General features: G+C 35.4%; 5 protein-coding genes across 7 annotated transcripts; 3 read left to right on the top strand and 2 right to left on the bottom strand.

Moving 5' to 3' along the window:
* Nucleotides 1-425: 425 nt before the first annotated feature.
* LOC111444202 (translation initiation factor IF3-4, chloroplastic-like) lies at nt 426-3,955 on the top strand. The gene is made up of 9 exons (XM_023082211.1): nt 426-818; nt 949-988; nt 1,101-1,160; nt 1,995-2,047; nt 2,393-2,448; nt 2,546-2,579; nt 2,793-2,865; nt 2,971-3,063; nt 3,632-3,955. The coding sequence occupies exons 1-9, from the start codon at nt 496-498 to the stop codon at nt 3,773-3,775; spliced, it is 876 nt and encodes a 291-aa protein (XP_022937979.1). The 5' UTR covers nt 426-495; the 3' UTR covers nt 3,776-3,955.
* A 1,872-nt stretch (nt 3,956-5,827) lies between these two features.
* On the top strand, nt 5,828-9,532 carry LOC111444200 (protein MULTIPOLAR SPINDLE 1). Of its 2 annotated transcripts, XM_023082209.1 has the most exons (12): nt 5,828-5,920; nt 5,967-6,188; nt 6,288-6,345; nt 6,437-6,583; nt 6,664-6,723; nt 6,961-7,040; nt 7,203-7,257; nt 7,452-7,562; nt 7,856-8,048; nt 8,451-8,521; nt 8,856-9,060; nt 9,261-9,532. In XM_023082209.1, the coding sequence occupies exons 2-11, from the start codon at nt 6,003-6,005 to the stop codon at nt 9,038-9,040; spliced, it is 1,146 nt and encodes a 381-aa protein (XP_022937977.1). In that variant the 5' UTR covers nt 5,828-5,920; nt 5,967-6,002; the 3' UTR covers nt 9,041-9,060; nt 9,261-9,532. The 2 variants fall into 2 exon arrangements, with proteins under 2 accessions (XP_022937977.1, XP_022937976.1); XM_023082208.1 differs by lacking the exon at nt 9,261-9,532 and having other exon boundaries at nt 8,856-9,252.
* Nucleotides 9,533-9,611: 79 nt separating this feature from the next.
* LOC111444201 (F-box protein SKIP1-like) lies at nt 9,612-12,033 on the bottom strand. Its single transcript, XM_023082210.1, has 2 exons — nt 11,488-12,033; nt 9,612-10,365 (listed from the first exon to the last, which is right to left on the bottom strand). Exons 1-2 carry the CDS (start codon nt 11,838-11,840, stop codon nt 9,795-9,797), a joined length of 924 nt encoding a protein of 307 aa, XP_022937978.1. The 5' UTR covers nt 11,841-12,033; the 3' UTR covers nt 9,612-9,794.
* Nucleotides 12,034-13,202: 1,169 nt separating this feature from the next.
* LOC111444230 (UPF0057 membrane protein At4g30660-like) lies at nt 13,203-14,297 on the bottom strand. 2 transcript variants are annotated; one of them, XM_023082243.1, is made up of 3 exons: nt 14,155-14,297; nt 13,831-13,982; nt 13,203-13,377 (listed from the first exon to the last, which is right to left on the bottom strand). In XM_023082243.1, the coding sequence occupies exons 1-2, from the start codon at nt 14,242-14,244 to the stop codon at nt 13,836-13,838; spliced, it is 237 nt and encodes a 78-aa protein (XP_022938011.1). In that variant the 5' UTR covers nt 14,245-14,297; the 3' UTR covers nt 13,203-13,377; nt 13,831-13,835. The 2 variants fall into 2 exon arrangements, with proteins under 2 accessions (XP_022938011.1, XP_022938010.1); XM_023082242.1 differs by lacking the exon at nt 13,203-13,377 and having other exon boundaries at nt 13,558-13,982.
* A 3,004-nt stretch (nt 14,298-17,301) lies between these two features.
* Nucleotides 17,302-22,610, top strand: LOC111443862. Its single transcript, XM_023081688.1, has 3 exons — nt 17,302-17,625; nt 18,121-18,557; nt 21,761-22,610. The coding sequence occupies exons 1-3, from the start codon at nt 17,508-17,510 to the stop codon at nt 22,274-22,276; spliced, it is 1,071 nt and encodes a 356-aa protein (XP_022937456.1). The 5' UTR covers nt 17,302-17,507; the 3' UTR covers nt 22,277-22,610.
* The last annotated feature ends 2,249 nt before the right edge of the window (nt 22,611-24,859 follow it).

Here is a 24,859-nt window from a genome sequence, read left to right as displayed (position 1 = left end):
TTTACTTTGAGCTTTTCCAAAAATGTCGTCGGGTTAAATGGAGACAAGATTCTTTGATTATAGATTCATGATCATTCCCATATATTGTATCGTATATGAATATACATTTTAAAATTAACCATAAATTTACTGTTTTTCTTTCTTTGAATCAAATCTAACCAAATAAGTTCATAAACCAACTCGAGAACTGAATTGAATTAAAACTGAACTCGTAAATTGAATTGTGAATTGAATTAGATTAGAATTGGTCAAATTTTTAAAACTTGGATCCGTTCATCATTTTTTTTAATTTGTTTTTGTTATCATATTTTTGATAAGAATCATTAATGAACTTCCAATGAAAAAAAGATGAAATAATAAAGTTGAATCCATTGTGGATAAGATTTTTTATTTTCTTTTTCAATTTCTTGAAAAAAAAGAAAAAAAGAAAAAAAAGTTAAGAAATTGAAGAACTCCCACCCTTCACTGTCTCCTCCCTTCCCACAGCTCAAATCTATGGCTGGGCTCACCGCCAGATTTCCTTTCAAACCTCTCTTATCCCATTCCTCCGCCTCGCCCACCACCTCTGCCGCCGCGCCCTCCTCCTCCGCCACCGCCACTCCCATCCGGACCTCAATTTCCCCTCTCCCCCTCTCCTCCTCCTCTAAGTCCAATGCCTTCAGATTCCGCCTCCACAACTCCAATTCTCTGCATCTCCTCTTCACAACTTCAACTCGTAGTACTGTAGTTGCTCAATACGGCGGTGGTTCTCGGCCTTCAGGACCGGCGGATTCTAAGCGCTTTGACGATGGTCTTGGTGTCGATATTTCCGCCATTAGGTGTGTGTGCCTTAATCTTGCTAGAGTTACATGTATGATGGATGGGTTTTGTTCATTATCATTATTATTTATTTATGATTATTTGGATTTCTTATTTGTTTGATTGCGTTTATATGGTTGATTTGTTTAGATCGAATACTGTGAGGCTTATCGATGCACAACAGAACATGGTAGGTGGTTTGTTTTAAGCAATTTTCTGTTTGTTTCCTTTTGCTACATTGCAACACATGTCATTTAGGCGTCGTAGTTTGGAATTTTGACCTTCTTGAAATGAACAAATAGGTTGGAATCGTGTCGAAGGCTCAGGCCATTCAAATGGCTGATGACGCTGAACTTGATTTGGTAGGTCTTCTTGTACCGTTTGTTGTTAAAGCAATTTTCTATATTTGTCTGGGAATTCCAAAGAACCTTGCCCCTAACTTCAATGTTCTTGTGAGGACTAATTGCATAGTTGGTCTTAAATCGAAAGCACGAAATTTAGAATGTGCCTTTTAGCTTAAGCTTGATGTTCATCTTAAATCTTAATTCATTTTTTCACTTTATGTTTATTTATTGCCTCTTGGGTTTTGGTTTTTATCTTCAATAAACTGTTCTCTTTATAAACATGAGCATGAAATTGAAAGCTTATAATAATAGTAATCGAAAAATTATAGATATGTTATAGTATGTCCTCTAAACTATAAGAATCATCGCATGGTGAATGAATTTCATTTTGGGGTTGTGCATTAGGCCAATTTTACTATATAGAATTGTACTTTCCTTCCCATATGGTATAGACCGGCAAAGAAACGTCTATTTGTCGACACAAGACTTGGATGAGTGCTGAGTGATGCGTTGTTATTAAGATATATGAGAATGAAGATCGACACAAGACTTGGATGAATGCTGAGTGATGCGTTGTTATTAAGATATATGAGAATGAAGACCGACACAAGACTTGGATGAATGCTGAGTGGCATTGTTATTAAGATATATGAGAAAAACTTCATTTGACCTGCGAGTTCATAACATAATACTCTTTCAGCAATCAACAATTTATGAATCTCATTTCACTATTTGTGTATTGTTCACCTTTTAACTTGGATGAAGAAGGTCGTCGACTAATATTTTTACTGGAATCTAGATGTTTGTGTGTTCTTTGTGTAGGAATTAGCCAATTCTTTCCATTTCATGCAGGTTGTATTATCACCTGATGCAGATCCTCCAGTTGTCAGAATAATGGATTACAGGTATGCCATTTAACCAATGATTACACCAATACTTATCAAAAGCATCTTTTGGTGATTTATTTTTCAGTTCGTACTTTAATTTTAATTAAATGTTCCCGAAAAATTAATATTTAACAAATGCTAAATAGATGGAAATGTTGTAGATTAGAATGGAGAAGGAATGAAACTATGGGAGAATTAAAAGGTCACATTGTTTTTCCTTGTTAATTAACTCCAAATGAACAATATGATGATTGTTATCTTTACAGTGGGAGAATTAAAAGGCGACATCGTTTTTCCTTGTTAAATAACTCAAGTTCTTGTTACTTGGACGTTGAGATTTTTTTTTTCGGTCTCGTTTCTCAGTAAATATAGGTATGAACAGCAAAAGAAGAAAAGGGGACAACAGAAGAAGAGTGCTGGTGAATCTCTTTCTTAATAGACTCTTCATATTCTCTTTGGTTCACAATCTTTCAGATTTGAGGAAAGATACTGACGAAGTGTTGTTTTGAATGTTAGCAACTCGCATGGATTTGAAAGAGCTTAAAATGGGGTAACACATTCCTTCATTGCCTTTTCTTTTTGGAGGTCATCTTTCTTTTCTTTTTCCTTCTGTCTAAAGCCACTCGAACTTGTGACTTCTAAGATCGATAAATAACCTACAAAGAAAAGAGCTATGAGCGGCTTTTGTTCGCTATATCCGAAAAAATTCTGCGAGTATCGTTTTCTCAGTCTCAACCTTCTGGTTGCTATTATTATTGCACAGTTACAACATCGACCAACATGATTACTCTGTCCGTTTGAAAGCTGCAAGGAAGTTTTTGAAAGATGGAGATAAGGTTTCTTTTCGAATCTACCATATCTTTGATTGTCTGTTCATGCATTCAAGTAGATCGTTATAGTTTGTCTGAATCACTTTGAAATCTTTTAACAAAATGTTGTAGGTTAAAGTTATAGTGAACTTGAAAGGTCGTGAGAATGCGTTCAAGAACATAGCAATTGAGCTCATCAGACGTTTTCAGGAAGAGATTGGGGAGGTATTCATTTTCTGTCAATTTTGTGCCACCTCTGTCAATTGTCCATCACTGTGGTATTGTTGCTCAATAAGATGCTCCAAATTATTTTAAGTGAAATTTTAAAGGGTAAATTTAGGCACGTGTTTGAACGATATTAAGTCTGATATCATCACCTCATGGAGCACGTTTCGTAGCTCCGGGGAGACTGTTCTTGCAAACAGCTTTTGAAAACTGTTTAATATAACCGTTCTCCGGCTGTGAGATGTCAGTTTAAGCATCCTAGTCTCACGAGGCACTCTACCTAACTCTGTAATATTTTGGTTGATAGTATATGTCTTAACCAATTGAGTTACTCATGTTAGCCCTCGACAATTTATAATATGTAATATTTTAATATCTTAGATAGGTGGCTATAATATATATATATATAGATATATTTCATTTTAAGGTCTACTAATCTATCTCATTTATATTCCTAATGTAAATTTGATGCCATATTTATGCTTCTTGCTAATACTTTAAACAAACACAATATATCTTGTGTTTATGTCTGATCCAATGACCTGCTCAATATTTTTATCATACACAGCTTGCAACTGAAGAGGCCAAGAACTTAAGAGACAGGAATATGTTTATTGTTCTAGCTCCTAACAAGGCTGTTCTACAGAAGGCTCAAGAACCCCCCAAGGTAAAAGACAACCTTGTAGTTAATGAAGTTTCTGCCAGTGTTTAAGCTCAAGAAGCGTCGGGATTAAGCTCAAAGTAGAATGGTTAGTCACCACAATCTAAATATTCTTCTACCATAGAGAAATATGAGAGTTCTGTGTTTAATACTTCGTTTAATATAATGCATCATACTTTTGTCCATTCTACTTTTTAGTGGAATGTTTAGAAATCAGACGTGTTACTAATTCTTTTGAAAATGATATAGCATTAGTAGCCGAGCATTGTGAGATCTCACATCGGTTGGGGATGAGAACGGAACATTCTTTATAAGGGTGTGAAAACCTCTCTCTAGCAGACATGTTTTAAGAACTTTGAGAGGAAGCTCGAAAGAGAAAGTCCAAAGAGGACAATATTTGTTAGTGGTGGGCTTGTGCCGTTACAAATGACATCAAAGCCAGACATAGAGGGATGTGCCAGCGAGGAGGTTGTTGAGCCTCGAAGGAGGGTGGACACGAGGTGGTGTGCAAGGACACTAGGTCCTGAAGGGGGTGAATTGAGAGGTCCCACGTTGATTAAAGAACGAAATGAGTGCCAGTAAGGACGCTGGGCCTCGAAGGGGGTGGATTATGAGATCTCACATTAGTTGAGGAGAAGAATAGAACATTTTTTTATAAAGGTGTGGAAATCTCTCTCTAGTAGACGCGTTTTAAAAACCTTGAGGAGAAGCTCGAAACGGAAAACCCAAAAAAGACTATCTACTAGCGATGGACTTGTGCCGTTACAAGCATAATTTTTAGTCTGTCTATTATGCAGGCGGTTCGGTTTAGTTGGTTTCGGTTGAACCGTTAGTTCATTTTTCTAACAAGTTAGTTTGATTCGACCCGAGCTTCGGTCAAAATTTCAATTGAATCAACTCATTAACCCTTATTATTATTATGCAAAGAAACCCTCAGCTTTAGGAGGGAATGCCTTTTTTTCTTTGCCCAACTATGAACTATAATTAACCTTTAATTACGACTCTATTTTCTTATTAAAAATAAGCCGCTACATATACGACAGGTCTACTATGCGTGGAAAAATTCCTTTAAAATATTTTAATAACGATGTCATGAACTTACTCGTACGTAAGAAACTCATTTAAACTGCAATGTTATAAGCAAAGTAGTGGAAATAGAAATAACAAAACGACTCGATCTAACCTATGAGTTACTACACAAATATAAATGCAGCTACCCTAGCGCGCTTTCATGATATTCACAATGACGTCGATGACATCGTTGTCCATATAAGAATATCTGGGGTTAAAAAATGTAAAATGCAATGAGTATTTAAAAATACTAAATAACTTCATAGTTCAACATTGTTATAGAACTAAAGACAACTAAATAGACGTTTTTAAGCAATTTGTTACTCTAAAAGTAAGGAAAATACCCGACTTAAATTATCTGAAAAATCATACAAATATAAATTGTAATATAACAATGTAGAGTACGACAAGAACTTTAAATTATCTGTTTCAGTTCTAGAACAAAATCTTTGAAAAGTTAAGAAAGATCTAACGAAACTAATCTTCTATCCGTTCATTTTTTTGTACACCTGTCAAATAACTTCTAAATAATCAAGAATACTCTCCCACCATGCTAAATGTTGATTCAGAAACTACAGTAGACTCGAGGAACAATCAAAACATTTTGAACAACGTTTGATAAAATTCGATATTTAAAGTAGATTACATTCCATCAAATCTAGTGAAAAAAACGATGGATCCAAAGTAAATAAAATTCTAAAAATAACTTTCACGGTCACCTGCACACACAAGAATTGTAGTACCGTTATCTTTATAAGATATATTTTGGTTCGAGTCAACTCGAAATTTTGTGCAAGGAAGTCAAAACACAAATTAAATATTTTTTATTTCAGAAAATTAACTCAACTTAAGTGAAACGTTAACTCAACCCAATCGAAAATGTTAACTCAACCCAACCAAAAATGCTAACTAACTCAATCCAACTCCTAATTTAGGTTGGGTCGTGGGTTTGATATTTTAAAATAAAATTGAAAAAAAAAAAGCGCGAAAACGCGCTGTATTTATAGACAGGCCGGTGGGGGAAGAGAGGAGCTGGTGGCGACAACGGTTGGTAGATGGAGGAGACGAGAGAGTCGTTTTGATGGCATCAAATTCGTGTTCCATGCACATGAATTAGGGCTACATTATTTTTGTGTCAAACTGAAACTTCAATCCGCCGGGATTTTCGTCATAGAGCGCGCTACATTTCGATTGTTTTCTACCGGGAATGTCAGTCGCCGACGCCCGGAGTCAGATGCCGGTGGCAAGCGGGGGAATCGATGATCGGTCACTTAAGCTCGCCATAGCCATATCTCTTCTTCGCTCCAAGGCCATTCAGAAGCAGCAACAGCAGCAGCAGCCTGTCGTCTCCAATCCTCCTTCCGATTCCGACGCTCTCCGATGGAAGCAAAAGGTCCTTCTATATGTTTGTTCTTTTTATTTTTTGTTTTTGGTTTCTGTTATTTTCGTTCTCTATTGGCGAAGTCTAATTGAAGATCAGTGGGAGTTTTAGGCTAAGGAGAGGAAGCAAGAGCTTATTAGACTGAGAGAAGATCTGAAGCAAGCTGAAGGTCTGCGTATAATTGTCTCCTTGTCTTCCTTTTTTTAATTTTTGTTTTTTTCTGAAACTCATTGTGTGTCGTTACGATGATTTGGTTTTAGATGCTTCGCATGATGATTTGTTTTCCCAAAACGCCACTTGCAAGTGTTTTTTCTTTGATAATCTGGCGAAATCGAACCCTAAGCGGCTCGAACATGATATAGATAACAGATTTAATGATGTCTTACGCCGGAGATTTCTCAGACAAGGTATTTTCCTCGCCTTTTTCGTCCTCATCTGCTAATTTTAAGCCAATATTCTGCTAACGTTTCAAAAACTGTCGTAATAGTGCGTTATAGGGAACGGAGGAGAAAATTAGACAGTGGAGTTCATCGGAAGCGACTTTTAGGTACATTATTACAGTCTCGGGACATTGCTTTTTCAAGATACGCTGTGATTAAGTGCCATTTTCGGTGATCACTTCAGTAATCGATTTCATTAATGCATCAAAGCATATTTAAAAAGTAATTCATACGGGGATCGGACATGGAGATCTGTTTCATGTAAAATTTCCTTCTGTTTATCATACAGGATGATCTGTCTCTCTCGCTCAACTATATTTTGTTCTCATCTGTTCTAATTTCAGACTTCAATGAAGTTGATGAAGTTGAGCATCTTCGATCTTCAGTGGATTTTCTTGTGGAGCTTTGCGACACTTTTTCTCCAGTATGAGGGCATCATTTCTGTTATTCTGGTTTCTTTTCGTTTAGAACTACAGCATTTGCCCTCGTTGTTCTTATACTATACCAATTACAAAATTGTTTGTTTCTAGATTTATTTAACTCAATGCCTCGTTTTCTTGATTTTATTCTATGCTACTTCATACAGGTAGGGGAGGCCACCTTCAAAATTTGGGCTCATCAAGCGGTTAATTTCATTCTAGGTGATGATCATATGATTCCCGTATCATTTCAAAGGAATTTTTGAAAACAAACATTCCCATTGGCTTATCGTTTAGAACTTCAGTTTGGGCGCTGGTTAATTTTTAATTTTTCAATGAAAAGTTTGGTTTTGTATTAAATAAAATGAATTATGGTGCTATATGACCCTTAAAAGAATGTTATTGGTTTCTTGAAGCTTCATTGAAGGATCTTCTACCAAAGGGAAGGAACGTGGAGCTTATTGAAGGAATTGTTACAAGCTTGATAATGCGTTTAATCAGAAGAATGTGTTCTCCTCTGAAAGATGGTAATTCCTTTACTTTTCTATGTAACTTTTCTATTACACAATTCTTGTTGGAGATTCAAACTTCAAATTTCTTAGTTAAAGATATATACCTTAATTAGTTGGATTAAACTAAGTTATCAATGTCATTAGAATAGTTGTAATGAAGATCACTTCATAATGTATTCACTGTTCATATTATGTTATTGAACCGAACATAAATTTGCTATGCTTTCTTCTTCTCAATGATAGTGTCATTTTGTATATTCCATTCTTCTCTTTTAATACTTCCTTTCTGTCACTCACCCTCGGTCCAGAATCAGAAAACTCTGTCTTCAACACCGGATTCTATACACAGCAGTTGGTCCGCGAGCTTGGACGTGAACCGTTCATAGGGCAACGGGCAGTAATTTCTGTGTCCCAAAGAATTTCTGCTGCGGGAGAGAGTTTGCTCTTTATGGATCCATTTGATGACAATTTTCCCAGCTTACATGAAAGCTTGTTCATAATGTAAGTAATCTGGCAAAATGTTTTAGATTTGTTTATGCCATTGTACATTTGTATATAGTTCAAATTCAGCTTAATTGTGCTGTTTTTCAGTGGCATAGTCATTTTTTTCATTTATCATTATGCACTTAAAATAATAACTAAGTAGGGAAACTATATAAACAACTTCTTATAGGATTATACGGAAAAAAAATGTTACAAAACCTAAATTATAAAGCTTGTGTTTAATTTATGAGTTGTGTAGTTTGAAAAGTAAATATAAGCTTTGGTTACACTCCACATATATAGAGGTTTGAGTTTGAATCCTTACACTCCACATGTATCGAACTCGATTTGATTGTCAAACCTTGCAATAATGAACGCGTCCTCATCACATCATGACATGGAGCATTTTATGGTAAACAGGATTCAACTAATTGAGTTTCTAATATCGGACTACTTACCGATCTGGTCGAAGGATGAAAACTTCAACAGCTGTAAGCATTGTTTTTCCTTACTGCCATAGTTGTCTTTTCTTCTCGGCTTCATTAGTTTCTCCTTTCCCAACCCCATTCTTAAACTTTTATGAACATTGTTGTACAAAATGATGAACATGAACATGAACATTGTCTTTAGTCAATGAAGAATACATTTCAAACTTTTATGATGTTTGATTTTCAAAAGAATTTTGAAAATTTGAAGTCTACTTAAAAGTCGAGAAGTATTTTAAAAAGTACTTATTAAATACATTTTAAATTATTTGTGGGAAATATGTTTTTGGTATGTATTGTATTCAGATTTGGATATGATACGACACTTCCCAAATTGCAGTGCTGTTCGAAGAGTGGGTGAGATCCATTCTACACGCCAAGAAAGCTTTAAAACTCTTGGAAAGCAGAAATGGGCTTTACTTACTATACATGGACCGTGTCACCGGTGAGTTGGCTAATCAAGTTAGCAACATTCAGGGACTCCGGGAGCTCAAGCCAGACATTCTAGACGACTTAGTTCACTGAATTAAAGCTAGCCAAACCAGGTATGTAGAGTTGTTCTTCTGTAACTTTCTTTTTTTGTAAGCTCCATGATTGGTTTTACCCATAAGTTTTGATGCTAATGAGGTGAAAGTCGATACATGTACAATAAAAACTTAATGGAGGGTTACTCAATATTGACAACAGAAAAAATGAAGATAAAACGACTCGATAATATTATAACTTTCATGATTTATTCATTCAGGACCAGTAACATTACCCGAGTTCAATAGGCCCCACCTCTAACATGGCCTTAACCAACCCTCCCCCTGCCAACAATAGTGAGGTAGGAGACAACTAGAGTGGAACCAATATAATAAATAAAGATCTTACTAGAAATGAGTTCAAACTATGATGATTAGGTTATTGTTTCGTGAGAATAATTGAGATGCATGCAAGTTGGTTTAGACACTCAACGAGATAGAGGTTTGAGTCTTGACCCATCCTAAGACCAACTCGGGGAAGTGGGACTAGAGCTTAGGAGAGACATAAGAGGTTAAGAAGAATAGAGAAAAAAAAAATTCACACAAGCAAGGAAACAATAACATGAAGGATCTGTAGAAAATGTTAATTACAAGTTATACAATAATCCATCATACAAGTTCAAAAGAAAGTAACAACTTGTGACTGTATGAAACAGAACAGATATACTAAGAACAGTTCAACAACTTAGAAAAACAACACTGATCTTGATTTTAGATGCAGTGATGATAGATATAGTTTTAGGAGAGCATTTCCATCAAAGTCGGAAACTATCTGTTTGGAATCTCTCGTCGTACAACCTCCAATGACCATACCTCTCCGTGTGAAAGACTGGCCTCGGAATATCGAAACTCGGTTTCCTAACCTCCAAATTCTCCAATTTTGATGTAGCATTTGCTATATCACGGCTTGTCAAGTTCATACACCCAAACAGATCCAAGTACTTGAGGTTTAGACATCCTTCACATATCAAACTAAGAGCTTTAGCAGATAGTTTAGAGAAGCAGAGTTCAAGGTGCTCTAAGTTGGGCATGAACTTTGCAATAGCCGCAGCTTCTGAATCCACCTCTTGAGGGCAGGCATTTAGATAACTGTCAGGGACAGTTCCCATATGTTGGGAAGTATCTAGATTATTAAAAAAGTTTCGTTTTAGAGTCTTGATATTCGAACAGTGCTTGCCAATCAACGCCAAAGATATGTTCGAGATTTCGTGACAGTAGCTTATGTCGACTTCCCGAAGCTTTTGACAACCAAGAGCAATCTTAGCCATTGATCTATCAGTAACATTGGGGCAGCTCTTGATGGAAAGAACCTCAAGGTTTGGGCACCTAAATTGTGAAGTAGTAGTAGGCCATTAATTCGAGCCAACCAATTCTATATCGTTTTCCCCTTTTGCACACATTTCAGCTTATCTCATTGCTTGATTTGTTCCAACCACAAACTTATGGCCTCAAAGACTACTAAGATTAACAATATCTACCTTATGCAAAGTTCGTACAGCCTAGCCCAAGTTCACCGCTAACAGATATTATCCTTTTTGGACTTTTCATTTCAGGCTTTCCTTCAAGGTTTTAAAACGCTTCTGCTAGCTTTATTAGGAATGTTTCATTTCCCTCTCCAACCGATATCGGATCTCACAATCCACCCCTTGGGGGCCAGCGTCCTTGCTGGCACGCTGTCTAGTGTCTGACTTTGATACCATTTGTAACAACCCAAGCTGACACTAGTAGATATTGTCCTCTTTGAATTTTCCTTTCGGGCTTCCCCTCAAGGTTTTAAAACACGTCTGCTAGGAAGAAGTTTCAACACCCTTATTAGAAATGTTTTGTTCCCCTCTAGGGAGAGATTTCAACACCGTTGCTATAAATGTTTCGTTCCCCTCTCCAACTGATATAGGATCTCACAATCCACCACCTTGGAGGCCTAGTGTCCTCATTAACACACCGCTCAGTATCTAGCTTTGATACCATTTGTACCTAAGCCCACCACTAGCCGATATTGTCTTCCCCTTTCAGGCTTCCACTCTCAAGGTTTTAAAATGCGTCGGTTAGGGAGAGATTTCCACACTCTTATTAGGATTGCTTCCTTCTCCTCTCCAACCGATACGTAATCTCTAAGATAATCACAGTACACAAGTAGCCCATTAGGATTTTACTCATCAATCGCATCCCAAAGCCCAACATCTTGTATATGAAATCCAACATCTTTTATTCTAAGAAACTGCATAATGATCGGTGAAAACATATGCAAAGATCAAGCGATATTGCATCATTGACTAATCACCAACTGTTTCCTGAATCGGAAAAAACACCTTAACAGGAGTACAGAATTTGGGAAAACCATAACTTTGCCCTAATTACCCTAATTACCCTAATTACCCTAATTAAAACAAACCATCCTCATCCATAAAAACACGAAGAAACAATGAGAAGGTCAGTAAATTAAATTACCTTTGAGCCACACAATCGAGAGATGAATCGGAGCAGTGTCTGATCCGAAGAACAGAGAGAGAACCAAGGCTCCAATGGACGACAGACCGCAGCATGGAATCAATCTTCGTCTCGAACTGGGGCGTCCACCAGGCCGGCGACTCGGTGGGGCCGGAGTCGAACATGGGCTCAAGGTCGAAGTGGGAGAAGAGAGAGGGGTCGGTGGCGGCATGGAGCCAGTGCTTGCACACTAACATCGGGCCGCGCCACCGCTGCTCCATACTGAGCCGTGAGAAGACGTTGGTTAGGCATTCGTGCGTCAGCTCCGCCCATGCCGGCGACGCCAATGATGATTCCGACGACGGCTCTGCCATTTCTTGGGTGTTTAGGAATAAAAGGTTGGATCGGAGTTGGAAGAAGAGACATATAGATCTAATATATATATATATATATATTTAATGCTTTACTATTTTAGACATGGGATTTGCAAGGTGCGTAGATTTAAAACTTTAAGAAATATCATCTACAAATTAAACTTTGATGGATATTTGAAGCAATCCGGTTAAGAGATTATCTATATTTCATAGTTGTATTCGAGTACTAATAAATTATATCCGTCTTACATGAAAATAAAAGTTTCAATTTAGTTCCTTTTGTTTAACGATTTTAAGATATCTGAAAATAAAAGTTTCAATATAGTTCTTTTTTTTTAACGATTTTAATATATCATTAATGTTGCAGTACTCCGAATCTCCCTCTGGATTTTGAGAAAAAATAATGCTCGTTTAGTACTTTTAAAATAGTTGTTGAATAGATTTTTTATTGTTATTATTATTATTTTTTTTTTAATTATTTTTTTTTTCAACTTTGAACTTAACTTCTCTCATGAGTAGAATATGAGAACTTTTACTCCTACATTTTTTATTTTATTGTTTTAATTGAATTTATAGTAGCTGATGAAAGAACTTTATTGTTAATATTTTAAAATTATTACAAAAAAAAAAAAATCTTAATTAAAATTTGATTAAGTTAATGTACCAATTTTCACCATAAAATTTATTTGAAGGAAAAGAATGTGACGCTCAAAAATAAGAAAAACGTGCTCATTCATTCAGGTGTTTGTCGTGAAAATATAACACCTTTCACTTGTATCAATATCACACCTTTCACTTGTATCAGTATTGTTACATGAATCGTGAATGCATGAATATGATGTACCAAAAAATCTGCGGTTTCTAACGAAATAGGTAACTGTTAAGGATATTTAGTAATAAATTATAGTTTACCATATATATTATATTTGATATTTTATTATAAGGCAAATATCTAACATTTGCCTTATTACCATAGTTATCTTTCCATTTATTGTTATTTCCATTTACTACTATTTCCATATCCTTGTAATTTATTTGATTATAAATAAGATAACTTTCACACCATTTAGGTGTGGTGGATTAGCAAACATTCTTAGTAACAAAGCAACTTTGCAACCCACTGTCACAAAATCACCACCCCAAGTCAAACGGGTGCCTATTGTTGCACTGGAGCCGTTATGCACAAACTTTAAAGCAACAAACTCAATGCTTTATTTAGCGATGAGGAATTTTGTGAACATGGAACCATAAGGAACAACTTCCATTTCAACTTTTTATTGACATTAAGTAAATTTAGAAATTTAACAGCTAAACCATCTTTGGATATTTTTTTTCTTTCAATTTCAATATTCGTGACCCAGTTCCATGGGAAAAGGAAACTTCATACAAAGTATTACAAGATAACACATTAACAACGGTTCCAAAATAATAAAACATTTCTTATTTTCTACAAAAGAAAAAAAAATGAACGATAAGCTCATGTATCACATGTGGTCATCTTCTCGAACAACTTCCACGATGAGGTCGATCTACATCACTAGAAGTTACATAAGTGGTAATGGGTCATGTGCATAATAGTCTAGTTTGCTGATAGATGAACACGACTCTCCACAATAGTATAATATAAGTTCAAACCAAAGTCATGAGAACTTATGCTCAAAGTCACGAACATATGCAATGTCTAGAATGTCTAGAATTTGGAATGATATTTGGCTTGTTTCTTGAATGATCTTTGTTGCAATTACAATACATGGCTAATACCTACATTTCTTTCTACATAAGAACACACTTCAATCTCTTTAACGCCATTGATTTTTCAATTTTCTAAGCACTTGATCAAATGATCCGAATACTCCCTAATAAACTCCAAATCAGGAAGAGAAAGCCTCAGAAAATCTATGTAAATCAAATCAAATCATATCCGAAAGCAACCAAACAGTCCATAAACCTTATTCGAAAAAGTAAACCAGAGTGAAGAAGAGATTCAAACTTGTTCTACACCGTCGGCACCGGCGAATAGAGCGGACGCCTGTACTCGTCGAAGAAATGATCGCGATCGACAAACACGATGGAGTAGAGAGCGTATATGATCCCCGGAATGTAACCGAGCAGAGTCAAAATCAAACAGAGACAAAATTCCACCTGCAATTACACACAAAATTAGACCGAAACTGAAACCTAATTTCGTCTGTTTTAGATCAGATCGTCTCGTCGGCTGTTTTAGGTCATCGTAAGTTCAGATTAGCGGAGGAAATTACAGAGAGAGACGGAGAAGAAGAAGAAGAAGAAGAAGAAGAAGAAGAATTAAGATTACCGTGCAACAGCCGTGTTTGAGGCAGACTCCGAGAGGAGGAATAAGAATGGCGATGAGAATTTCGCAGAAGATCTCACATCCGTTCGCCATTTTCGATCTTGGAGAGAAATTAGAGAGAGAAAGAGAGAGAGCTGTGGAAGTGCTTGATTTTGATTCGTAAGGAGTTGCGAAGATTGTTCATGCTATTACCACTTCTTTTTATTTCTTTTAATTATTATTTTATTTCATTATTTCTAATTTAAAATCTTTTTTTTTCTTAGAGAAAAATAAAAATTTATTTATTAATTAAATCTTTTTGCTTCCCTCTTCTATCTCTCTGCCCCATTTTCTAGAACTTTCTTCTTGAACTAGGGCTAGAGGCTCGAGCATACGTCGGCCGTAGGCGACACAAAAATAAATTGGCTTAACTCACTACTTGCTGTGAAGTGAGTGTCGCACAATCGCAAGTTCTCTGCCATCAAAAGTACGATTGTGACAATTAAAAGGGAGAGATCTCTGGTTGACTAATCGAGATCGAGAATGAGGATTCCATCCTCGCCCCTCTCTAATTCTCCACCCCGTTTTATATTTATATTTATTATTTTTTCATAAAATATTATTGAATTTCTCGTAGAAATTTCTCTCTATAGATGTGGGTTGTCTATCGATGCTCTCCCTTAGGAGTAACATGAAAAATAAACTCAATTCATCGTAATTGAACGCTTTTGGCATGTAGCTCATGACATGAACGGCAAAATCTAAGTCCTATCAGCTAAACTTGAACGAAGAACATTAAGAATGATTTTGAAAACCCTAAATGCACGGGGGTCGAACATTTTTGAACCACTGCTAGTAAATATTTTCCTCTTTAAGAATGTTTCGTCCTCTCCATTGTCCTGCCCACATCCACTACTAGCTGCCCTCTCCATTGTTCTCCTCCCCAACCAATGTGTGACATCAAAATCCATCCCCAACATGCTGGCACTTTTTCCTTTCTCCTATCGATGAGGGACTCCCGCCAAATCCACCCCCTTTGGTGCTCAGCGTTCTAACTAGCACATCGTCTCGTGTCTACCCCTTTTGGGAAACAACCTCCTCACTGGCACATAGTCAGGTCTCGGACTCTAATATCCATTTGTAACGACCTAGATCCACCGCTAGCAGATATTGTCCTCTTTGGACTTTCCCTTTCGGGCTTCCCCTCAAGGGTTTAAAATGCGTCTAGAGAAGGTTTCTATACTCTTATAAATTGTGTTTTGTTCTCCTCCCCAACCAACGTGGGACATCACTACTCACTGCCACTCATTCATCCTCTACCATGGAGATGGTATCTCACAGTAAACTACTCCTTTCACAGTAAATGTCTAATTTGCCCCTAAAAATGCACATGAATTCATAAAAAATAGGGGTAATCTTGATATCTTTTCTAAAAGTTTAAATTTTCTGCAAAATCAGGCCTAATTTAATAGATAAGATATTAACTATTATCTCAAACCTCCATAATTCAATATCTTACCCTTCCGAAAAAAAAATTGAATTTTCCACTTCAACATTAAAAAAAATTATTATACAATTTGTATTCACAAATATTTTTAAATAGACATCGATATATAAATCGACTAAATTCAACATCCTTTCCTCAAATTCGTATATAATCATTCCAAACACGATGTATTTTTAAGCTTAAAAAAGCGATAATTTTATTAAATTGTTGTTATTATATATGCTAATGACTACTAAATAATAAATAGGGGGGAGAGCGAGTAGAGTTATACTGTTGCTAAACCCGATGAAGATTATTTTAATTTTAATTTTTGAATTTTAAAAAAATTAAGTTAAATATTATATTATATTTTTGTTGACCAAATATTATTAAAAATATTATAATGGGTTAAAGATATTTAGTACTAAATTACAGTTTACTATATATATCATATTTAATATTTTATATATATTAAAATATGTTAAAAGAATATTTCATACTAAATTACACTTTACCATATATGATATGAACCAAAAGACATCAATCATACAATATACTTCAATGAAGATGTAAAGAAAAGGTTGTCAAAATTATCAAAAAGATGTTTCAATTCATGTCAGGTTGAAGAAAATGAAGTTCGATTGTTATAAATTTTGGGTGGGTTATAATTTAGAGTAATTTAGAGTTATTGTATTTTAAGACTTTTTTATTTAATTTCGGTTACATTTACATACTGGCTAATTATGGCCATAAAGTGTGAATGTTACAACTTTTGGAATGCCTTTAATCATTTTGAGGCTATATAAAGCCATGTATGTTATATTTGTAAGGTAGACTTGGAAAATATATTAAAAGAAGCATTTGTGTTTTTCTTTAGCCAATAACTAAGTTTCTTTGCAATTCTATGTAGTTTAGGTTGCATATAGAATCATTCAAGTTCGACATGATCAATCTTGCTTATGGAGTGATTCGAATCTCAATCAAGCGTCCTTCTTGCCTTGAGATATTCGATGTAATCTGAATCTTATTCCCCTTGTATTGATTTCTTATCTTATCAATATATATCATATTTGATCTTTTATATATATTAAAATATGTTAAAAAGATATTTAATACTAAATTACACTTTACCATATATATCATATTTGATATTTTATATATATATCTTAGAATATGTTAAAAGGATATTTAGTACTAAATTATAGTTTACCATATATGTCATATTTGATATTTTATTATAAGAAATAAATTTACCTTCTTACCTTAGGTAGATTTTCATTTATTACTTTTTTTCATATTTATTATAAGCATAGATCTTCTTATCATAGGTATCTTTCCATTTATTACTCTTTCCATCTGCCTGTAATTTATTTGATTATAAATAGATTATTTTCACGCTATTTCCGAATGTTTTATATTTTTTAATTTTTAACAGAAATTATATTAAAAAATGAAAAGGTATAATTTAAATTATTTTAAAAAAATGAATCTATGTATTTACCTTTTTTATATTTACTGCAGTGAAAAAAATGTATCCAATTTAAAAAAGGAATGGAAATAAATATCATCAAAATAATAAATATCTTAAATAAAAAGGAATTTTAAAAAATTAATAATAAAAGAAAAAAAAAATCCCTTAATTTAAGGGTGAGAGTGGTGAATAAAATCAAATGGTAAAATATTTGAATCAGAAACGTACGTACAAAATGAATTCCTCTGTTCTCTCTCCCCTTTTCTCTACTGCACCTCTCCTTCTCACGCGCTCATCAATGGCGGTGCTCAAGATCCTCTTCTTCTTTTTCCGTTATGCTTAGCCTTCCGCCTCTGCCTCTCGCCGGAATCCGTCTCCTCCGCCTCCTTTTTTTGATTTTTCTTTTGCCGTGATCGGACAATGGAGTTCAGGTTCCGTGCCGGCGATCATCGACCACCGCCACCGACTCCGGCGCTGCAGTATGCTTCTCCTTGGCCGCCGCCGGCTGTTCACTGCTTATCTAAGCAAGGATTTTCAGGTTTGTGTTTAAATCTGTATGGACTGTGAAATCAAGCGGAGTTGAAGGAACTGGAGAGGCTCTGGCTTTAATATTTCTTTTGGTTTTGGATGTTTCGGATAGTGAATAGTTTTGTTTGGAGTAGAGTAATTTTTTTTATTGCATTGGAACTGTGGCCTGTATTTAGCTTTTGCGATGAGTAATTTGATTACGATCTGAAATTTGGAAGGAATTCAAATTTTAGGGAAAGGAGTTCTACTTTCATTTTTTTGTGACTAATTTTACTCTTTTCGATTACGGAAGAAGAATCGTGAGAAATTAGTTCTGCACGATTTCCCCTCTCTGTGCGTTTTTCTCGGTAACCGAATGGATTATCTCATAAGTTCTTTTTTATTTTGTTTGTCTAACCTTTGTACTGTAGATCAAGCATTTGAGGAATCTCAGACTTCTCTTCGTTTTCTTCACTCTTTCTGTTTTTATTGATTTTTTTTTTCGATTTCTTGATGGATTCAACAGACGCCTGTCTCAGAGGAAGCACGAATATTGTCGCAGACAGAAAGCCGTTCGATACCGACGAAGCGATGCATTGCGAGATGGAGTTGTTGAGAAAAGAGAAATTACTGGTGGAGATTGAACGACAGCAGTTTCTGAAAGAGGACGCGAGGAGAGAACTAGTGTTGTTCGAACGAGAGATGGCGATTCGAGGCTATATTTTCCACAGACACAACCGATGGGGAGCGCCGTTCAGCGCACCGGCAGCGCCATTGCCATTGCCGTCTTCAGCAACAGTGGTGCAGTCGTCCAATGAATGGCCGAAGGTCGAGCAACTGGAAAGTTCTGATCGCCTTGGGATTGGTGCAGTGCCGTTGCCGCCGCGGGTTCAGCCATTAATGGCGGATGACAAGACGGAGCGTCAGGTACTGCAGGATGATGAAAGAGAACTCATTATACTGGTTTGACTCTCTCTCTCTCTCTCTATATATATATATATATATATAATATTATCTCAGTTTGTTACCTTCTTTTTTTCTCATCAACGGTGATACCATGTTTTAGGGTTTTTCTTGATTTTTAACTTTTTTTTAAATGTTTTTGAAGAATTAAAATCACTTTTCTATGACTATCTTTTCGTAAGAATTATTAATTTAGGGACTATTTGATAATATTTCTATTTTCTTGTTTCATTTATTTTAAATTTATATGTAAAAAAACTTATATAAAAACCATTGATGAAAGTCCCACATCCCATAATTTAGGGAAGGATCATGAGTTTATAATCGAGGAGTACTCTCTCCATTGATATAAGGCCTTTTGGGGAAGCCCAAAGCAAAGCCATACCATTGTGGAGAGTTCTATTCATCTAACATGATATCAGAGCCACGCCCTAAACTTACTTATGTCAATAGAATCTTCAAATGTCGAACAAAGGACTCCAAAAGAAAAAGTGGTCGAGGCTCCTCGAAGGCATAGTAAATAATGACGAAGACTTAAAAAGAAAAAGGAGTCGAGTCTCGATTAAGGGAAGACATACTTTGTTTGAGGGGAGGAATTGGATGAAAGTCCCACATTGGCTAATTTAGGGAATGATTATAGGTTTATAATCAAGAAATAATCTCTCCATTGGTAGGAGACCTTTTGGGGAAGCTCAAAGTATAAGCTCTAAGCTTATGCTCGAAGTGAACAATATCATACCATTGTGGAGAGTCGTGTTCATCTAACATGGTATTAGAGTCATGCCCTAAACTTAATCATGTCAATAGAATTTTCAAATGTTGAACAAAGGAGTCAAGCCTCGATTAAGGGGAGACGACTTTGTTCGAAGGGAGGTGTTGGATGAAAGTCCCAAATTGGCTAATTTAGGCAATGATCATGGGTTTATAATCAAGGAATACTCTCTCCATTGGTAGGAGGCCTTTTGGGAAAGTCCAAAGCAAAGTCATGAGAGCTTATGCTCAAAGTGGATGATCATGGGTTTATAATCAAGGAATACTCTCCCCATTGGTAGGAAGCCTTTTGGGGAACTCCAAAGCAAAGTCATGAGAGCTTATGCTCAAAGTGGACAAAGTGGATGATCATGGGTTTATAATCAAGGAATACTCTCCCCGTTGGTAGGAAGCCCCTTTTGGGGAACTCCAAAGCAAAGTCATGAGAGCTTATGCTCAAAGTGGACAAAGTGGATGATCATGGGTTTATAATCAAGGAATACTCTCCCCGTTGGTAGGAAGCTCCTTTTGGGGAACTCCAAAGCAAAATCATGAGAGCTTATGCTCAAAGTGGACAATATCATACCTAGATATGAAAGAAAAAGAAATATTTGTAATTAAAGTTGTTTTTGGATCTTCTCTAGAAAGAAATTGTAAACAAGAATCTGATATACCTACATTGTTCGTTTGTTTGTTAATAAAGAAGTTTGAATAATTTAAAATCACTTGAAACCTTTGGTATGTGTTCGCGTAGATGTTTATTGATCATATAAATCTATAATTGACGTGTGTAGAAGTTTAAGAACCAAATTTCAAACTTCTAAATATGCTATATTTGATTACAATCATTTATAATAATTTTGAACTTTTCTTTGACTTTGAAATTGAAAAACATATTTTCTTTTTCATTCTCAAATATTATACCAATTATATTGGTAGGAGTGATGGTCAGTTTTTAATTCTAAGTAAGTTGTCAGGAATAATTGTATCTCCTATTGTCGTTTATTTGGCTCATAACTCTCGTTTATTTAGCTCATAACTCTCGTTTATTTAGCTCATAACTCTCGTTTATTTGGCTCATAACTCTCGTTTATTTGGCTCATACTATTTTGTTGATGACCGTTTTGGTTCATAACTCTTATTTACTTGGTTCATAATCTTTTTGGTTCATCTGATACATGAATCAACTTGATTGTATGACATTAATGCTTCTATGCCTATATAAAGGGGTCTCTACGATAGTTGAGTTTGAGTGTTTTTTTGTATTTGTTGAGTGACATTTGGGAGGAATGTTGAGACACTGTGAGACTGTGAGGCATACACTTTGTAAACACTTAAATTATTGAGATTGGTTACTACCCATGAATGTAGGGGAATTTTTATCTCTGAATTATGTAAATCTTCCTGCCTCTTTGTTTAATTTCTATTTGTGGGTGTGTGATTGCAATCGATCTAGCTTCCGTTTTTGTCAACAATTGGTATCAGATCATTTTGGCTATGGCATTTGAAGTATTTTGAAAGATTTAACCTCATCGACCATAAACGTGCTCACACTCACCATCAATTATCAAAGACAAGTTTCTCATTAATCGAACCACGCTTGTAATGAGAAACTTGTCTTTGATAATTGATGGTGAGTGTGATCACGTCTTGTGGGCGATGGAGTTAAATCTTTTAGAATACCCCAAATGCCACAACCAAAATGTTCTGATACAAAATGGAAGCTAAATCGATCGCACTCATACACCCACAAAAAGACACAAAGATTTATGTGGTTCGGAGATAAAAAATTCCCTTACACCCACGGGTAGCAACCAATCTCAATAATGTTTAGAATGTGAATTCACACTCTCAAGCTACAAAATCTCAATAAAATTTCTCCCAAAATGTCACTCAACAAATACAAAATGACACTTAAACTCAATACATCTCAATCATCCTAGACAACTCTTTATATAGGCATAAAGCATTAATGTCATATATGATTCATGTGTCAAAATGAAAGATGAACTGAATAAATGAGAGTTATGAACCAAATAAATGACAATATATGCATACGAAATACATGAAGCTTCGTGACAACTTGCAACAATCTCTACCGAAAATCTCCTAACAGATAATCGATTTCGCTGCCACCAAATCAACAAACTACTTCTGTTCTACAACTCTTCCTATGGTGGCTTTATTTATAGATGAAATTATATTACTCAAAAAGATATTTGTGGGTGAACTGGCTTCCTTGAAATCGAGTGGTTTTGCAATCTGATCTTTGATTTCTTCATTGAGGTGAAATTACGGCACTCCAGAGTTTGATGATGGAGTTTATACATACAAAAAATAATCTATTTGTATGATGTGTGCGAGTGTGTTGAAAGCTGCCTTTCTAATTGCTTCATTTCATTCCATTCATGATATTGGAGTTCATTTCTTATAAATTTGTGAAAACTTTGCAGGAAAAACCCGACCCGAAAGTATTTAGAGAAAAGAGGAAAGCCGAGACACCGTCGACTTTCACCGACGACGTCCAACCATTCAGTGTGAAGCAAAATCCCAAGGATGAGTGGATTTGTGTACTGTGTCAAGTTACCGTGTTGAGCCAAAGTACTTTTGATCAACACCTTCATGGCAAGAAGCACAAACGCAAAGAAGCAGGTCTGAGGGCTCAAAAGGCGAGCAACGTTGCGCCCGAGCCATTACCGAACAAAAGGAGGAAGCTAGTTGAAGTCGAGGCGACGTCGGGGTTGACATGTGCAGAAGTGAAGGAGTCAAAAGATGGAGAAACTCTTCAATGTGAGAAAACAGGAAGTAGTTCTGATTTGAAATTAGACGAAAACTTGATAACTGAGGATGTTCTTGTGGGGAAAAAGAAGTTCAAGTTTTGGTGTGAAAAGTGCAAAGTTGGTGCTTTTGCTACAGAGGTGATGGTAGATCATCTGAATGGGAAGAAGCACAAGGCAAGTCTTCGATAAGGAAGCTGAGAGTGCAGCAGCTGTATGTAGATACTCGACAGAAGAGTCGAGTCACGGTCTACGACGACAGGTGTTGCCCCGTGGTTCGGCAGATGAAAAAGGTCAGTCAGGTGTTTTTTATGTTCTTCAAAATGTGTCAGAGTTGCCCCGTGGTTCGGTAGATGAAAAAGGTCAGTTAGGTGTTTTTTATGTTCTTTAAAATGTGTCAGAGCTAGAAAATCTAACCACAGGTAGGAAGGAAGGAGAATTTAGACGTACTTTTAGAATCGTGAAGCTAATTGGAAGTACTATTACAATCGACTTTGTTTATGATTCTAGCTCGTTGTTATAGTCACAGTGGTGATTACTGAAAATTATTTTCATGGCAAGGGTGGGAGCGACGAGCACGGTCATGGAGAAATTTTAATTTGAAATTTTTTGTTAGGGCACCCTTTTGTCATGGGAACAATGAAATTTGGACCGATGTCACGTTCTTTTAAATTGTCTCGTCGTTGAACTATTTGGTAAAATTGCACTGTTTTTTAATTTTTTTTTTTAGGAAGGAGTATCCCGAGCATGATTCTCTAAAATGTTTTTAGCTTGTTTTCATTTATTTGAAATTACAAATTTTTAAATTTCAAAGTAATGGTTCCTTAAATTTTTGAAAATTTTGGAGAAGACGATCCCTTGTGTTAACTCGAATAATGAATTAACAATGATTTAATAACACGATATATTTGGAACTGGCGAGGGTTTATCGCACCATCATAGGCAACTCAATACACTTATGCAATACCTCAAAACAATTGGACTATGATACCAACGGTAACGATACAACGTTTTACAAGATCTCCTTTGTGGATAGCTATTGGAACACCGTTGGAAGGATCGTTGAAAAAGTGGTTGGTAAATAGAAAGAAAGTTACAGCATATTGATAGAAAAAAAGAATTTGTTGGTCGGGCTCGGGCTTAGATCTGAATTCAGATCAAAGCTTTCGCAACAAAGCCCATGGCACAACGCAAGCCTAGTATCACAATCACACGTTTGTGGCAATGAAACAAAGGTTGTGCGCACTTGTTCTAATACCGTGAACAAGTTAGTCTTGTAAAAATCAACCATATTTGACAGTAAATATTAACAAGTTAGTCTTGTAAAAATCAACCATATTTGACAGTAAATATTTTATAAAGCCGCGTAAAAATTGAACCATATTTGATAGTAAATAGTGTGAATTGTGTCCATTGCTAGAATTATTACCGAGTCATGTGATCACAATTGAGTCAAAAGTCATTAAATCAGAAGACAAACCGTCTCATGTTTCAGCTTCTCATTAAATCAGAAGACAAACCGTCTCATGTTCCAGCTTCTCAAACGATATGTGAAATATTTTTTGCTCAATCCAGAGTGATTAATCTTTATTAAATAATATATTTGAATATCTAAACATATTAAAATATAATATCTATCTGATTCAAATTTCAAATATATTTTTTTATTTAATATATTTATTATATGAAATATTTAATGATCTCGTACATTAAATATATTTTTTTAATTTTATATATTAAATATTAATTTGTACACTCTAAATTCAATATATTTTTCTCTTTCACTATTTAATAGGTCTATTATATTAAATACATTTTCTTTTTTTATATTTAATATAGATATCATTTTCCAAATTTTCTTTGTGACGTGGCAAAAAAACGGATTTAATAAGATATGCCTTGTCTGCATTACCTTTCCTGAGCGAACCTCGCTCCTCTCCGAGCTTACTATTACTTGAAAGACAAGGGAAAGCTCCATCAGTGAGTTTGCTTCTTGAACAAGGTAAATGGGTTCACTCCTCGAGAAAGCGGAAACGAAAGATGACTGAGAGTTTCCCAGCTCTTTCTCCCCTGCCTTCTTGTCCCTGAACCTTCTCTTTCACTCGCTCGGTAAATTAAATAGGTTAAAACATCTTCTCTTCTGCCCTGTCCTGTCTTATACTGTCCTGTCTTATACTTTACTTAGGGTCTCTCATCTGTTCTTTCCTGAACCTGACGAACGTAAAAAAGAGAAAGGAAAGACGAAAGAAGAAATTAATTAATTAAACTCTTTAATTCATCAATTTTCATTCAATAGTTCACTCTATTACAGACCTAAAGTTGTATTCATATGCATTATACAGTCAGTTCTATCTATTGACGTAATCATTACAATCAAATCGATAATTGACGAGTTGTTCATAATTAGAGCTAAATCAAAAGTCCATTTTAAGTATGGCGGATTATTTGGTAAACAATTTGTTTATAATCTAATCATAAACAAAATCCCTCGAGAGCTAGTTGAAGTCTCTAAATCAATATTTGAATACTCGTCCACTTATTCAATATCTGGGAATAAGTGAATTTCATCTCGTGACGTTACGTTCTTAACTACAAAAGTCATTTTCGTCCATGCAAATCACAGGAATTTATAACTCAGTCACGATTAAGATCGAGTTGCATATGATCATCATATGAAATATTAATATTTTTAATTAACAAATTTACAAATATAGATTAAATATTTCGTGGTTCAGTCTTATACAAATGTATTAAAAAAAAAAAAAAAAAAAAAAA

This window comes from Cucurbita moschata, unplaced genomic scaffold (assembly GCF_002738365.1).
Source record: "Cucurbita moschata cultivar Rifu unplaced genomic scaffold, Cmos_1.0 Cmo_Scf00006, whole genome shotgun sequence".
Taxonomy (NCBI): domain Eukaryota; kingdom Viridiplantae; phylum Streptophyta; class Magnoliopsida; order Cucurbitales; family Cucurbitaceae; genus Cucurbita; species Cucurbita moschata.
Note: the sequence above shows the minus strand (reverse complement) of the source record. Positions and strands in the feature narration are given on the sequence as shown.

Excerpts from the sequence above, each read along its gene's own strand:
- LOC111444202 (XM_023082211.1), top strand. The coding sequence starts at position 496 with ATGGCTGGGCTCACCGCCAGATTTCCTTTCAAACCTCTCTTATCCCAT. Across the intron at positions 1,161-1,994 it reads ATGACGCTGAACTTGATTTG|GTTGTATTATCACCTGATGC; the intron begins GTAGGTCTTCTT and ends CATTTCATGCAG. Across the intron at positions 2,580-2,792 it reads TTGAAAGAGCTTAAAATGGG|TTACAACATCGACCAACATG; the intron begins GTAACACATTCC and ends ATTATTGCACAG.
- LOC111443862 (XM_023081688.1), top strand. The coding sequence starts at position 17,508 with ATGGAGTTCAGGTTCCGTGCCGGCGATCATCGACCACCGCCACCGACT. Across the intron at positions 17,626-18,120 it reads ATCTAAGCAAGGATTTTCAG|ACGCCTGTCTCAGAGGAAGC; the intron begins GTTTGTGTTTAA and ends TGGATTCAACAG. Across the intron at positions 18,558-21,760 it reads AAAGAGAACTCATTATACTG|GAAAAACCCGACCCGAAAGT; the intron begins GTTTGACTCTCT and ends AAAACTTTGCAG.
- LOC111444230 (XM_023082243.1), bottom strand. The coding sequence starts at position 14,244 with ATGGCGAACGGATGTGAGATCTTCTGCGAAATTCTCATCGCCATTCTT. Across the intron at positions 13,983-14,154 it reads TCAAACACGGCTGTTGCACG|GTGGAATTTTGTCTCTGTTT; the intron begins GTAATCTTAATT and ends GTGTAATTGCAG.
- LOC111444200 (XM_023082209.1), top strand. The coding sequence starts at position 6,003 with ATGTCAGTCGCCGACGCCCGGAGTCAGATGCCGGTGGCAAGCGGGGGA. Across the intron at positions 7,041-7,202 it reads TTTGCGACACTTTTTCTCCA|GTAGGGGAGGCCACCTTCAA; the intron begins GTATGAGGGCAT and ends TACTTCATACAG. Across the intron at positions 8,522-8,855 it reads GGATGAAAACTTCAACAGCT|TGCTGTTCGAAGAGTGGGTG; the intron begins GTAAGCATTGTT and ends CCCAAATTGCAG.
- LOC111444201 (XM_023082210.1), bottom strand. The coding sequence starts at position 11,840 with ATGGCAGAGCCGTCGTCGGAATCATCATTGGCGTCGCCGGCATGGGCG. Across the intron at positions 10,366-11,487 it reads CTCGATTGTGTGGCTCAAAG|GTGCCCAAACCTTGAGGTTC; the intron begins GTAATTTAATTT and ends TTCACAATTTAG.